The sequence below is a fragment of the Lepus europaeus genome, chromosome 3 (assembly GCF_033115175.1).
Source record: "Lepus europaeus isolate LE1 chromosome 3, mLepTim1.pri, whole genome shotgun sequence".
NCBI classification, from domain to species: domain Eukaryota; kingdom Metazoa; phylum Chordata; class Mammalia; order Lagomorpha; family Leporidae; genus Lepus; species Lepus europaeus.
This window is the reverse complement of record NC_084829.1, coordinates 159,576,299-159,591,216: the sequence shown is the minus strand read 5'-3', so window position 1 is coordinate 159,591,216 and position 14,918 is coordinate 159,576,299. Positions and strand designations below refer to the sequence as shown.

The window sequence follows — 14,918 nt, the reverse complement described above, 5'->3', positions numbered from 1 at the left end:
CAAGCAAAACAAACCCACAGCTCACCTCGCTATTGTGGCCCCGCAGGTTGAAGTTTATCCTCTGTGGCGTACTCCTGTCCCTGCGGCAGTGGCTGGAGGTGAAAGTCACGCCGACCACGCCCCGCCCGTTGCCCGTGGCCAGCCAGCCTTCCTCATAGTAGCGCCTCCTGCACACCGGCTTCTCCTTCTCGCTCTTGGGGACACGCCCCTTCCAGGACAGGCAGAGGATGTTGGAGTCACTGCACAGCACAGGCCCGTGCTCCACCGCTGCATACATACTTTTTTCCAACGAACTCTTTGATTTAAAAAATAATGTTTAATGCCGGAAAATTTAAACCAATTTCTTTCATTGGCTTATTTATTTTATTTCTGTGGTTGGCTTCCGTTGCTTTTTTCCCCCTTTAAATTAAGACTGACTGAGATCTAATTAGAAGGTCAGGAATTTATAAAGATCCACCAAATGCATAGTGAAAAATTTCCTCTATAAAAGATGATGGCAGTCTGCTAAGAAAAGGTAATGCTTAAAAAAACATGTGTCCATTTTCAGGTTCAAGTCCTTAGAGGAAGAACATGCTGGCCCTTTAGAGAAAGAGCATCATCAGTAAGTGGTGACCAAGGAACAGTTTTCTTCTTCTTACTCCACTCGGTTACTCTCATTCAGCCTGAGATTCCAGTTTAGTGTAATGTGATTCCAGAGACAAAGGGTTGCAAATACATAGATTTCAAGTAACTTAAGGCTTTAAGAATCTCTCCAGCTGGAATTTTCGTTCCCAAAGTTCAGTCGCAGAGAAAGAACATACAGGATCACCTTCCTTCCGCAGCCATCCTCTGGCATGTTTTCTCAACTTGACAAATTTCTGCTGCTAAAGCTGAAAAAGATTGCATAAAGGGAAAAAAAGGCACACAAACCGTGCAAAACAGACCAGAATTTGTGCAGACAGCAGTCCAAGTTTTAGGAAGAAAAAAACATTCTTTCTTCACTGTTCAAAACCAAAAACTTCCCAGCCCTGTACCCCAAGGACGCAGAGCTCCCTCGGACAACTCTGCTGCCCAGTGCACCCCTTGGTGCCATGGAGGCTGGGAAAGCCCCTTCGCTGGCCGAAGTAGAAGACTCAAACGTTGTCAGTGGCCCCAAGTCCACCGTGTGAGCCCTGTGTGCACCTGCTGACAGGCAGAGCTATGCTGCAGATTCTGCCTCTTCCCCAGACTCCTCGTGCGCTCCCCCAGTGACTACTCCCCTTGGCTGCTCCTAATGATCATGTACTTTTCCATCTTGGTGAAAAAAACTAATCTCAGAATTAAGTGCATCAAGTAATCTTCCTCTTATATGCAAGCCTTTCTGGACTCACAGGGGAAGGCAATTCCTTAAGTCACACACGCAGGCCAGTGTCAGAGTCCCAGCACAGCTCCCCAGTCACCACGCTCTGCTGATGGGCACTTTCCCCTTCACACTCGGAGACTGCTGCCAATGCCACACTTCAGTCTAAGGAGAAGGAAGCTTTGCTTGGATTTGCCTGGATATTTATTTTGTAATTACAGGTTTCAATTGCTCTTTTAAGATATTATCCTACAGATTCAAAAAACGAAAAGGGAAATAATAAATTAAAATTCCTCAAATAGTGTTAACTAAAAAAAGCAAAGCGATCAGTTCACTGTTCAGACTTGTCCTATCTATCACACCTGAACTTGCTCTCCTCCAGCCAAAACCAGTCCAGAATCCTAAAAGTATGTTTGAATTACCAAACCTATGGAAAAATAAAGTGCAGAAAACACTGCATGATCCCACACGCAATGTTTGCAGTCACACTTCTCCCAAGTCACCTTCTCACTGAGTTACGTCTTTAAACCGGAGAGGTATTTTTGAGGCTTAATCTGTACCAGTTTTTTTTCTCTTTCTTTCTTCTTTTCGCAAACTTTCTTTACCCGTGAAGACCATAAGGAAAACTGGCCATTAGTGATGTATTTTTCTCCCAGGGCTCCTGAGCCCAGTGGTGTCAAGTTGCTTCATCTGATTCTTAAATTAATTTTTCTAAGTTGTAAAACTCCCAAGAGTGCACAGGGATGAGACCGTCTTCGCGAGTAAATGCGTTTGAACAGAAGGTCTTAAGCATACACAGCACACACTCTTCAGCTGGCACACGAGGCGACTGCTTTCCAACAACTTCAGGAACCACCAGATTAGTCGGCTTGAAGGCCCTGGAGCTTTACAAATCTGTAAAACAAAAAAGAATATAAAAATAAAAGAACTTTAAAATACTGAAGAACACAGGTCCAGCAGAACAGTTGGTGTAACTGGAATTGGAGACCCTACTTACACTTACATCTACTACACACAGCTAATGACAGGTAAAATTCAAGTAGCAAAAAGATACACCCCACCAACTTCCAGAAAACCTATAACTTAAGGGGACTGACTGTTGTGCACACTATATTAAATACACCAGTGGCTAGGCATATCTGAGTAAAATTATCATTCTATTCTTGCCTGCCACACAGTCCTGAATGCATGAACTTTCACCCTTCCCAGGTGCTTGTTTATATAGGTCCTCTCCAAAGGAGACTAGGGGAGGGCATTTGGCCTAGTAGTTAAGACTCCCAGGGCCCATGTTAAAGGACCTGGGTTTGGGCCTCAGCTCTGCTCAGATGTAGCTTTCTGCTAACGCACACTCCAGGAAGCAGCCATCATGGCTCCAGCAGTTGAGGCCACTCACATAGAAGACCTGGACTGGCCAGCACCGTAGCTCACTAGGCTAATCTCCGCCTGCAGCGCCAGCACCCCAGGTTCTAGTCCCAGTTGGGGTGCCAGATTCTGTCCCGGTTGCTCCTCTTCCAGTCCAGCTCTCTGCTATGGCCCGGTAGGGCAGTGGAGGATGGCCCAAATCCTTGGGCCCTGCACCCGCATGGGAGACCAGGAGAAACACCTGGCTCCTGACTTCGGATCAGTGCAGCGTGCCGGACATAGTGGTCATTTAAGGGGTGAACCAATGGAAGGAAGACTTCTCTCTCTCTCTCTCTAACTCTGCCTGTCAAAAAAAAAAAAAAAAAAAAAAAAAAAAGACCTGAACTGAGTTCCTACCACCACCACTATAACATTTGGGGATTGAACCAGCAGACACCAAGTTTTCTGTCTCAGAAATAAATGTTTAAAATTTTAAAAGAAGGAAGAGGAAAAAGAGGAGAAGGAGGAAGAGGAGGAAAAAGAGGAGGAGAAGGAAGAGAAAGAAGAAGAGGAAAAGGAGGAAGAGGTGGAAGAGGAGAAAGAGGAAGAGGAGGAAGAGGAAGAGGAGGAGGAGGAAGAGGAGGAGGAGGAAGAGTCAACAGGCTAGGTAAGTTATCTGAATTGATTTCCTCACTATGAGTAAAAGATACTCCCCAAGGACGCAAAACAGCAAGGGCCTTTAAAACTAAAAAGAAAACCTCTACCCCAGACTGCTGGCAGGTCACAGAGCAAAACACAGCTGTTTTCTCATTGTCTAATGGTAATAAAGTGCGAGAGCATCTATCGGCAGTAAATCCATCCTGTTCTCCTTATTCCTGCCTGTCTGGCCTGTAACCCTAATCCCCCCCCCCCTCCAGTCTACTTCCCAAAGGACTCAAAGTTATCTGAGTACCTGGCCACTGAAGGGGTAGGGTGGAGCCCAGCGATGCTGGTGCTGCTGGCCAAGAGACAAGGCTGTTGTGAACCACTGGCCTATGGGAATTAAATCCCAGCAAGATTCCATTATTAAAACTACTTTCACAATAATGCTGAGACATCAGCTGCCCTGTTTACTGTGTGAACATTTGTACCAATGGTGCAATAGCAGAAGTGGGTCAAACTGCTGCTCTTTAACACAGATGGAGGTATGGGAATCAATGGTACCAACCAATTAAATTTGAGAAAATCCTTGATGCAGTAGGATAAGTTATTAACTTGATTAAATATCTTAATCTGTGTCCAGAATAGTAAGTATTCATAAAACACTTCTGTGCACTACTGAAGTGCCTTGGAAATCCCAAGGAAAAGCACTTGTGCAATAGTTCAAATTGCAAATTGAACTAGTTACTTTTGCATGTTATACCACAGAAACAATGAATAACAAATCATGGTTATTCTGGCTTGGATATTTAGCAGACATCTCCTTGAACAAAGTGAGCTTGTTGTTGTAAGGAAAACAATCGACAATATTTGTTGCCAGTGATAAAAGTTGAGCTTTCAAGTCAAAATAACAACTTGGGGGAAGCCAACATCTGTCACTGTGAGCGTGACTGCTCATTAACATTTAAAAAGCCACTCCTCATATAACTGGGAGTCTTATCAGTGTGCAGTTCTGAATTGTATTTCTTTGTTTAAAAAAAAAAAGATTTATTTATTTATTTGAAAGGCAGAATTACAGAGAGGCAGAGGCAGAGACAAGTCTTCCATCCTCTGGTTCACACCTCAACTGGCCATAACAGCCAGAGCTGGGCCCATCCAAAGCCAGGAGCCAGGAGCTTCTTCCAGGTCTCCAATGTGGGTGTGCAGAGGCCCAACGACTTGGGCCACCGTAGAGAGCTGGATCAGAAGTGGAGCAGCTAGGAACAGAACCAGCGCCTATATGGGATGCTGGCACTGCAGGTGGCAGCTTTTCCTGCTACGGCACAGCGCCGACCCCTGAGCTGTGTTTCTTTCACATTTAGTTGTGCACAGTTGTTCGGATGTAGTTTGTCCCCCAGAGATTCCTGTACTGGAAGCTCTGTTCTCGGGATGGAAGCACTGGAAGGTGGGAAGACCTTTAAGCCATGTGGCCTAGTGGGAGGTGACCGGTCATGACCATTCTGGTAAAGACGCTAAAGTGGTCTCTTGGAACATGTTAGGTCTCACAGGAGTTGGGTGGTTGCCTCAACAGCGGTTGTTAAAGCAAGCTGACCCCGAAATGTCTCTGTCTTCCCGTCTCACCGTGTAGATTTGTTTTTTTGTTTGTTTGGTTTTTTCTTTTTTTTTTGTTTGTTTGTTTGTTTTGCCCCACATTTGCACAACCCACTGCAGTGCTATCTGCCACGAAGTCCTTACAAGAGGTTAATTGAATGGGACCACCCATCTTGGACTTTTGGCCTATAAAACTGTCAGCTAAATAAATTTCTTTACTTCATAAAGAAACCAAACATGGGAATTCGGTTACAGCAACACAAAACAGACTGAGACATGTCAATATTTGGAAGATTCACATACTTAGTGAAGAATATTTACCAAATATCCAATGATTTTTTTTTTTAACAGGCAGAGTGGATAGTGAGAGAGAGAGAGACAGAGAGAAAGGTCTTCCTTTTTGCCGTTGGTTCACCCTCCAATGGCCGCTGTGGCCGGCACATCTTGCTGATCCGAAGCCAGGAGCCAGGTGCTTCTCCTGGTCTCCCATGGGGTGCAGGGCCCAAGCACTTGGGCCATCCTCCACTGCACTCCCGGGCCATAGCAGAGAGCTGGCCTGGAAGAGGGGCAACCGGGATAGAGTCTGGCGCCCCAACCGGGACTAGAACCCGGTGTGCCGGCACCGCAAGGCGGAGGATTAGCCTGTTAAGCCATGGCGCCGGCCAATGATTTTGATACAAATTATACTTGAGAAGATCTATTCAAGGTGGAGACAAATGGATTTTAATGTAACCAAATATGAAAAACTGTTACAACTCAAATTGGTTCTTGCAACCAGCCTTTAAGAACTACCCCTAGTTGAGTTCTGATGTAATATAAAAGAAAAATATTTATGATCATCAGAAAGACTGATTGGGGCTAGTGTCATGGTGTTAGCAGGTAGGGCCACCGCCTGAAATGCAGACATCCCATATGGGCGCTGGTTTGTGTCCCAGCTGTTCCACTTCCAGTCCAGCTCCCTGCCAAAAGCCTGGAAGAGCATCAGAAGATGGCCCAGGTGTTTGGTCCCCTGTTACCCTTGTGGGAGATCTGGAGAAGCTTCCTATAGGAAGCCTAGCCCAGCACTGGCCACAGCAACCATCTGGGGAGTGAACCAGCAGATGGAAGATCTCTCTCTGTCTCTGCTTCTGCCATTCTGTAACTCTGCCTTGCAAATAAATAAATAAATAGATCTAGAAAGAAAGAAAAGAAAGAAGGGAGGAGAGAGAGGAGAGGAAAGCAGAGGAGAGAGGAGAGGGAAGGAGGGGAGGGGAGGGGAGGGGAGGAGAGGAGGGGAGGGGAGGGGAGTGGGGGGAGGGGAGGGGAGAGGAGAGGGGAGGGGAGGAAAAGAACTAAGCAAGCAGCAAACTAGTAAGGTAGATTTGGGGAGAAATTTATAGATATTGTTAAATGAATGAAACGCAGGGGGAAAAACAGTAAGAAGTTTGAGATGAAACACCCAAACACTCTGCAATTTAAAGTTTGACTACAGATTTTTTCAGAATTGGGGAAAAGAAAGTGAGTTTTCCTGTCTGGCGATTTATGTTAAACACACCAGTTTCTCCTCTAGGGACAGGGACTCCACTGTCTCAGCTGCCTGCTGCAGGTGCCACAGCTCAGAGGGTCCTCACATCTGCTCAGGGAAAGGGTTTCTGGCTCCTCCCCCACCTCAGACCTCCCTTCACTGCCTCGCGCCACAGATGGCACAGGTTTCAAACTCTGCATTTCTAACTAAACTAACTACAACGACCTGCCTCTACAGTCACTCTTTTCCTCTGAGAATTTACCAGAACCCACAAATACCCACTTCACACAAGGCAGTTCTAACTGGTTCCTAATTCATTTCAAAAGCTGCCCAGAGGCCAGTTAAAATTTACCTTTAATACCATGTTTTAAGGCAAGGATACCAGCTCCACTTGATGTGCGGCTACCTTACCAACACAGGAAAGCACTGGCACATGTAAAAACTATCACCACTGCCAAGACAACGGAGCTTAACAGTGATTTTATGTATTTAACACGCGATCACCTCTACCTCTTAATTCTGAAAACATGCTATGAGACCAGAACTCGGCATACACATGGATCGTTATACCCTGGCTTAGTCAAAACACACACTCTTACTACAACTGCAATAGCACCAGGTCAGGTTGGACCACTGACCCGCACTGTGAATCTGAGATGCTCCCCACAGGAAGTTCTTATCCAGCTCACCAGAGGCTCCTTCAGACAGAACCCACTGAGGTGTGAGCTCACGCACACGGCAAGGGTCTTCCCTGCATTGACAGAGAGAGCTATTTTTCTATTTAAAAGATTTTTTTTTTTTAAATTTTTTTGACAGGCAGAGTGAACAGTGAGAGAGAGACAGAGAGAAAGGTCTTCCTTTTTGCCGTTGGTTCACCCTCCAATGGCCGCCGCGGTAGCGCGCTGCGGCCGGCGCACCGCGCTGTTCCGATGGCAGGAGCCAGGTGCTTATCCTGGTCTCCCCTGGGGTGCAGAGCCCAAACACTTGGGCCATCCTCCACTGCACTCCCGGGCCACAGCAGAGAGCTGGCCTGGAAGAGGGGCAACCGGGACAGGATCGGTGCCCCAACCGGGACTAGAACCCGGTGTGCCGGCGCCGCAAGGCGGAGGATCAGCCTGTTGAGCCACGGCGCCGGCCTATTTTTCTATTTAATGTTCCCTGCTAAACCACAAAATCCTAAACAGAAGTATGTTTCATTCCAGTCTTTTCATCACCTGCAATTTCTACCAGTTCCCCTACTTTAATTATGTGTTCGGTAAAGTACTGAATATGACATTTTAAGGAACAACAAATATGGGTGAGAAGAAATTCTCAATATGAACCCCAGGTCATCACCAACCACTCAGAGCCTGGACTCTGGAGTCCTGAGGCTGGCGGGTTTCAGAGCCTATGTGAGTAACAGAATCCAAGCAAGAAGGGAACAGGTCACTGACATGCTCACAGAACCACAAGGTACAACAGCCAACCTAAGAACGTGAACATCTAATTATGTGTACAGTTAGGGGAGGGAATATAGCTAGCCAAACAACTTGATTACTCGTTTAAGAGGTGTGAGTATGTAGCCTAGCAGTTAAGACACCTGCATCACACACTGGAATACGTGGGTCTGATTCCCAGCTCCGGCTCCTGACTCCAGCTACCTGCCAGTGCAGACCTCTGGAGGCAGCAGTGATGGCTCCACTAATGGAGTTTCTGCAGCCCACGTGGGAGATTTGGCCCCAGCCCAGCCCCTGTCCAGTTGCAGCATATCATATCCAATTCTCAAATAAATAACAAAAACTAGGGAACAAAAAGAAAAGTAGGAGTGCAGTGTTTCTTAAAGTAATTCTACACCAGAAACTAAGATGTTAAAATATTGAGGCACTAGGCCGGCGCCGTGGCTTAACAGGCTAATCCTCCAGCTGCAGCGCCGGCACACGGGGTTCTAGTCCCGGTTGGGGCGCCGGACTCTATCCCGGTTGCCCCTCTTCCAGGCCAGCTCTCTGCTATGGCCCGGGAGTGCAGTGGAGGATGGCCCAAGTGCTTGGGCCCTGCACCCCATGGGAGACCAGGAGAAGCACCTGGCTCCTGGCTTCGGATCAGTGTGATACGCCGGCCGCAGCGGCCATTGGAGGGTGAACCAACGGCAAAAAGGAAGACCTTTCTCTCTATCTCTCTCCCTCACTGTTCACTCTGCCTGTCCAAAAAAAAAAAAAAAAAAATTGAGGCACTACATATAGGGCTCACTAGTATCAAGGCAGGTGCGTTAATTATAAAGGGAGAGTAATTCATTAACAGTGACAAACTGAAAAAAAAATTTTTTTTAACTTTTATTTAATGAATATAAATTTCCAGTGTACAGCTTATGGATTACAATGGCTTCCCCCTCCCATAACTTCCCTCCCACCCGCAACCCTCCCCTCTCCCGCTCCCTCTCCCCTTCCTTTTGCATCAAGATTCATTTTCAATTCTCTTTATATACAGAAGATCAATTTAGTATAAAGATTTCAACATTTTGCACCCACATAGAAACACAAAGTGAAACATACTGTTTGAGTACTAGTTATAGCATCAAATCAAAATGTACAGCACATTAAGGACAGAGATCCCACATGAGGAGCAAGTGCACAGTGGCTCCTGTTGTTGACCCAACAAATTGACACTCTAGTTTATGGCGCCAGTAACCACCCTAGGCTCTCGTCATGAGTTGCCAAGGCTATGGAAGCCTTCCAAGTTTGCCGACTCTGATCATATTTAGACAAGGTCATAAAAGACAGGGTGAGGATAGTAACCAATGATCCTAAGCGTGGCATTTACCAGGTCTGAACAATTATACAGCATTAAGTGGGGAAGAGGACCATCAGTACACACAGGTTGGGAGTAGAGCCATTGGTGGTAGAGTAGAGGTTATGATTACGAAGGAATGAGGCCCAAGTGCGCTAGACAGGGTCTAGAACAAAGGACAGAGTCATTATTAGAGGAGCTAAGAAAGGTGCTATCTAAGCTACAATTAAGTTTTCTGATTGAGAGGCAAATAGAACCTGATAGAAGGGGCTTGATAATAATCTGGTGGGCTTTAGGCCTTGTAAGTTAAGAGGCCCTATCTATCTTGTAAGTTAAGAGGCCCTATCTATCTCTTCACATGTGAAGAGATAGATAGGTCTGAAAAAAAATTATAATACCCAGTGTCATGCAGAGTGCAGAGAAGTAAGACAGCAAGTTGGTCATGCATGCAATGTAAAAGATTTTAAATGCAACAAACCTTTTGATCATCAATCTGCTGTGAAAAAATCATAAGGAAATAATCTTAGATTGTATAAAGACTTAGATATAAGGATTTCTACCACAACTTTGTATAAGAGAAAAATCTGAAATAACCATGGGTCCAAAATGATTCAACAAATGTTCTTAGAGACATAAAGCAGAATACTATGCAGCTACCAGTAATTACACAGAAGACTAGAAGACTATGGAATACGTGGAAAGATATTCTCAGTAACCTAGGTTAAAAAATGACACATTATACTTCCAGGACACTCAGAAGGGCCTATGCACTACTAATAACCAGATCATGATGTAAAAAAATAACTCTCAAAATACTGTTGGATTTACAGCGAAGTATGGGAAAGTCCACAAACACATGAGAGAAGGCCGGAGTTATCTAGAAGACAAATGCAGATACTCACATATAAGCACTGGAACCAGAACCAGGATCACCAATCATCACAGTCTGTCTAGAGCTGTCCCGGTTTAGCACTGAAAGCCCCATGTCCCAGAGACCCCTCAGTCCAGGACAAATCTGATCACTCTATCAGGTATCCAGATTTTGGTCCAAATTCCTGGTGGAGACATTAAACCTGAACCACACAGCAAGGCCCACAGCAAACCTGTTCTAGGATTACAGCATCCTTGGACACAGGTTAGAGCAAATGCGAATCATCTTCATGGAAAATTCCCAGGCCAGCGCTGCGGCTCAATAGGGTAATCCTCCGCCTGCGGCGCTGGCACACTGGGTTCTAGTCCCGGTTGGGGCGCCAGATTCTATCCCGGTTGCCCCTCTTCCAGGCCAGCTCTCTGCTGTAGCCCGGGAGTGCAGTGGAGGATGGCCCAAGTGCTTGGGCCCTGCACCCACATGGGAGACCAGGAGAGGCACCTGGCTCCCGGCTTCAGATCAGCGCGGTGCACCAGCCGCAGAGGCCATTGGGGGGTGAACCAATGGAAAAGGAAGACCTTTCTCTCTCTCTCTCTCTGTCCACTCTGCCTGTTAAAAAAAAAAAAAAAAAATCCCAGTATAAGGAATTCCCACAGATGAGGTTCTAAAAATCTGTTCCCAAACAAAAATTACTGAACACACAAAATAAGTCACCAGCAGTTCTTAGTAGACTAACAATAAACACAGGGCCAGCGCTGTGGTGCAGAAGGTTAAAGACCTAGCCTGAAGCACTAGCATCCCATATGGGTGCCGGTTCTAGTCCCAGCTGCTCCTCTTCCAATCCAGCTCTCTGCTATGGCCTGGGAAAGCAGTTGAAGATGGCCTAAATCCTTGGGCCCCTTCACACACGTGGGAGACTCGGAAGAAGCTCTTGGCTCCTGGCTTCTGATCAGTGTAGCTCCAGCCATTGTGGCCATCTGGGGAGTGAACAAGTGGATGGAAGACCTCTCTGTCTCTACCTCTCTGTAACTCTGTGTTTCAAATAAATAAAATAAATCTTAAAAAAAAGAAACAATAAAGACACATCCCTAAACCTTCAAAAACTGGAATGAACATAAATAGATTTTAAATAATTAGGCTTGAAACCTTTAAAGAAGTTAGAAAGCAAGGCACTAAAATAACCAGAGAATCAAAACAAGACTTTGAAAATGGAAATTCAATCACTGAAATAAAATACAATATATAAGACATTAACTTAAAAAGGAATTAATGAACTGGATCTAACGGTTCAAAAAACTGTCCATCAAATTTTTTTGTAGCACAAAGAGACAACAAAATAGAAATGTAAGAAGAAATTGAAAGAAATGGAAGACATGTTACAGAGAGCAGATCTAACTGTGATTCCATAAGGGCAGAAGAAAGAAAACGAACATCTGAAGATGCAACTGAAACCTCATCACAATGATGAAAAATCCAGAAACAAGCACAATATACATCAAGCAGGATAAATTAAAAAACATAAAGAAGAAATCCACACCTGAGTATCTCTTAGTAAACTTGCACAATAAAGACACAAACGGGCTGATGCTATGGCAATAGCAGGTTAAAGCCCTAGCCTGCAGCACCACATCCCATATGGATAGTGGTTTGAGTCCCGGCTGCTCTACTTCTGATCCAGCTCCCTGCTAAAGCACCTGGGAAAGCAGTAGAAGATGGCCCAAGTCCTTGGGCACCTGCACCCACGTGGGAGACCCGGAAGAAGCTCCTGGCTCCTGGCTCCTGGCTTTTTGGATCAGCTCAACTCTGGCCGTTGCAGCCATTTGGGGAGTGAACCAGCGGATGGAAGACCTTTCTCTCTCTTTCTGTGTGTCTACCTCTCTCTGTTAATTCTGTGTTTCAGATAAATAAAATAAATATTAAAAAAAAAAAACACACACAAGCACACAAAGAGAAGAATCCAGAAGAACCGAAAAAGAAAACATAGGTACTGATGGCTTCTGTGTTCCCACAGCTCCCATAGCTCAGGAGTCAATCAAAATAAAAGAAATTGAGTCTACACTGAACAAGCACAAAATTTTTCTTGTGATCATTATTCTCTAAATGCAGGCTGTGTAAGGCCCACAAGTCATTTGGTCTGGCCCTGCCAGGGCAATCACACACAGGACTTGAAACTCAATGAATCAATAAATGTAATAAATCTGGTTTTTACGTTGATACTTTTGTATAGCTGGTAAATGATGTTACAAATATCCACGGCTCTAGCAAAAAAAAAAAAAAGTTCCCCACCCTTGCCCTAAATAAACCAGCATACTGACTACATAGCACTTAGATTGTATTAGGTTATTAAAAGTTGTTCATCTCTAATCCAAAACCAAAAATACTCCAACATCTGAAACTTCTTAAGCACCAACAGGATGCCACAGGTGGAAAAATCCACAACTGATCTCATGTGATGAGACACAATTAAAATACAGGCATGCTAAAAATACTTTATCAGGTTACTTTCAAGCTATGTATTTAGGGTAAATATGAAACATAGATAAATTTTATATTTAGACTTGAATCCCATCTCTAAAATATCTCATCATATATATGCAAATATCCTAAAATGTAAAAAAGAAATCTGAAATCCAAAATACTACTGGCCCCAAGAATTTCAGGTGAGGGATACTCAACCTGCCCAAGTAATCTGCAGATGGTCTGAAGCATACAGGAGGATGTACACAGTAGGATGCAAATACTACAGCAGCCACAGACTTTGGCATTCAGGAGAGTCCCAGAAGAGTCCATCGTGGATACTAGAGGAACTGTTCTACAAAAGGAATGGCAACTAAACTGGCAGCAGACACCTCAGCAACAACCTAGCAGCAGAAAATCAATGACATAATAGCTTCAAAGAACTGAGAGAAAATACAGAACTATCTTCTAGATAAGTAACATGCAATTACATGCCTAGAAAAGCTGTCTCTTAAGATAGAATGAAGGGGCCGGCACCATGGCATAGTAGGCTAAGTATCTGCCTGCAGCTCCAGCATCCCATATGGACACCTGTTTGAGTCCCAGCTGCTCCACTTCTGATCCAACTCCCTGTTGATGGCCTGGGAAAGCAGTAGAAGATGGCCCAAGTGCTTGAGCCCCTGTATCCATATGGGAGGCTAGATAGAAGCCCTTGGCTCCTAGCTTCGGATCAGCCCAGCTCCAGCTGTTGCAGTAATTTAGGGAGTGAACCAGCAGATGGAATACCTCTCTGTCCGTAACTCAAGTAATAAATCTTTAAAAAAAAAAAAAAAAGAGTGAAGGGGGTCAACGCTGTGGCATAGCAGGTACAGCTGCTGCCTGCAGGGCTGGCATCCCATATGGGTGGCAGTTTGAGTCCCAGTTGCTCCACTTCCAATACAGCTCCCTCCCTGCTAACGTATCTGGGAAGATGGCCCAAGTGCTTGGGCCCTGCACCCACATGGGAGACCTGGAAACAGCTCCTGGCTCCTGGCTTCAGATGGGTCCAGCTCTGGCTGTTGTGGCCATTTGGGAAGTGAACTAGCAGATGGAAGACCTCTCTCTCTCTCTAACTGCCTTTTTCAAATAGACTTTTTTTTTTTTTTAAAGTGAAATGATTTTAAAGCCATGTGACCTTACAATATTAACTTCTAAAGAGTATACCTTTTTTAAGATTTACGTATTCATTTGAAAGGCAGATTTAGAGAAAGAAAGACAGAGAGACAGAAACAGAGACAGAGAGAGAGAGAGAGATCTTACATCCATTGGTTCACTCCCCAAATGGCTGCAATGGCCAGGCTGGGCTGATCCGAAGCAATGAACCAGGAGCTTCATCCATGTCTCCCACATGAGTGGCAGGGGTCCAAGCACTTGGCCACCTTCCACTGCTTTCCCAGGCACATTAGCAGGGAGCTGAATTGGAAGTGGGACAGCTGGGACTCAAACAGGCACCCATATGGGATGCCAGCACTGCACGCAGCAGCTTTACCTGCTATTTCAGAGGACCAGCCCCAAACAGTATGCTTTTAAGCAGAAGGAAAATGACTCAGAAGGAAGGTCTAGGCTGGCACCGTGGCTCACTTGGCTAATCCTCTGCCTGCGGCGCCGGCACCCTGGGGTTCTAGTCCTGGTTGGGGCGCCAGATTCTGTCCCGGTTGCTCCTCTTCCAGTCCAGCTCTCTGCTGTGGCCCAGGAAGGCAGTGGAGAATGGCCCAAATGCTTGGGCCCCGCATCTGCATGGGAGACCAGGAGGAAGCATCTGGCTCCTGGCTTCGGATCGGCGCAGCTCTGGCTGTGGCAGCCATTTGGGGGTGAACCAATGGAAGGAAGACCTTTCTCTCTGTCTCTCTCACTGTATGTAATTCTACCTGTCAAATAAATAAATAAATAAGAAATCTAGAAAAGAAGAGAAGAGAAAAGAAAAAGATGGTGTAAGTATAAATACATCAGTAATCACAACATCCTCATGACTAAAAGACCTATACTTGCCAGTTAAGAATATCAGAGTAGGATTGCAAGATGGCGAATGGGGAAAAGGTGGACTGCTCTAGGCTAGGGGAAGACAGCTGAAGAAAACAGAAGTGGAGAAAGTGAATTCTCAGGGGGAGAGGTGCAGGGAAAACGGCAGTGGCGATCCTGCGGCAGGAGGGACACGGTAGATCCGTGTGGAAGGCGCAGACACATAACAACCAGCATGGACACAACACAAGACCCTCGCAGTCCAAAGCTGGAGAAAGAGCCGGCTCTGGAGAGCAAGTGGCCCAGCCACTGGTGAGATAGCAGGCTACACTGTCTCACTGTCTCTGAGGCCAGTCCAGAACCCTGAGAGGAACAGGGTGCCTGCTCACTCAGAGAAAAAAAGAGCACTTTTCTCTCTCCCTAGCCCCCCCACAAAAGTG

At 45.6% G+C, this 14,918-nt stretch overlaps 1 protein-coding gene across 1 annotated transcript in view; it reads right to left on the bottom strand.

Annotated features, from left to right (window-relative positions):
* Positions 1-14,918, bottom strand: part of TULP4 (TUB like protein 4) — a 252,394-nt gene that overhangs the window by 186,806 nt on the left and 50,670 nt on the right. The window contains exon 2 of the mRNA XM_062186989.1: positions 26-2,212. Coding sequence (XP_062042973.1) covers positions 26-277 — 252 coding nt within the window. The 5' untranslated portion in view covers positions 278-2,212. The remainder of the gene's footprint in view (positions 1-25; positions 2,213-14,918) is intronic.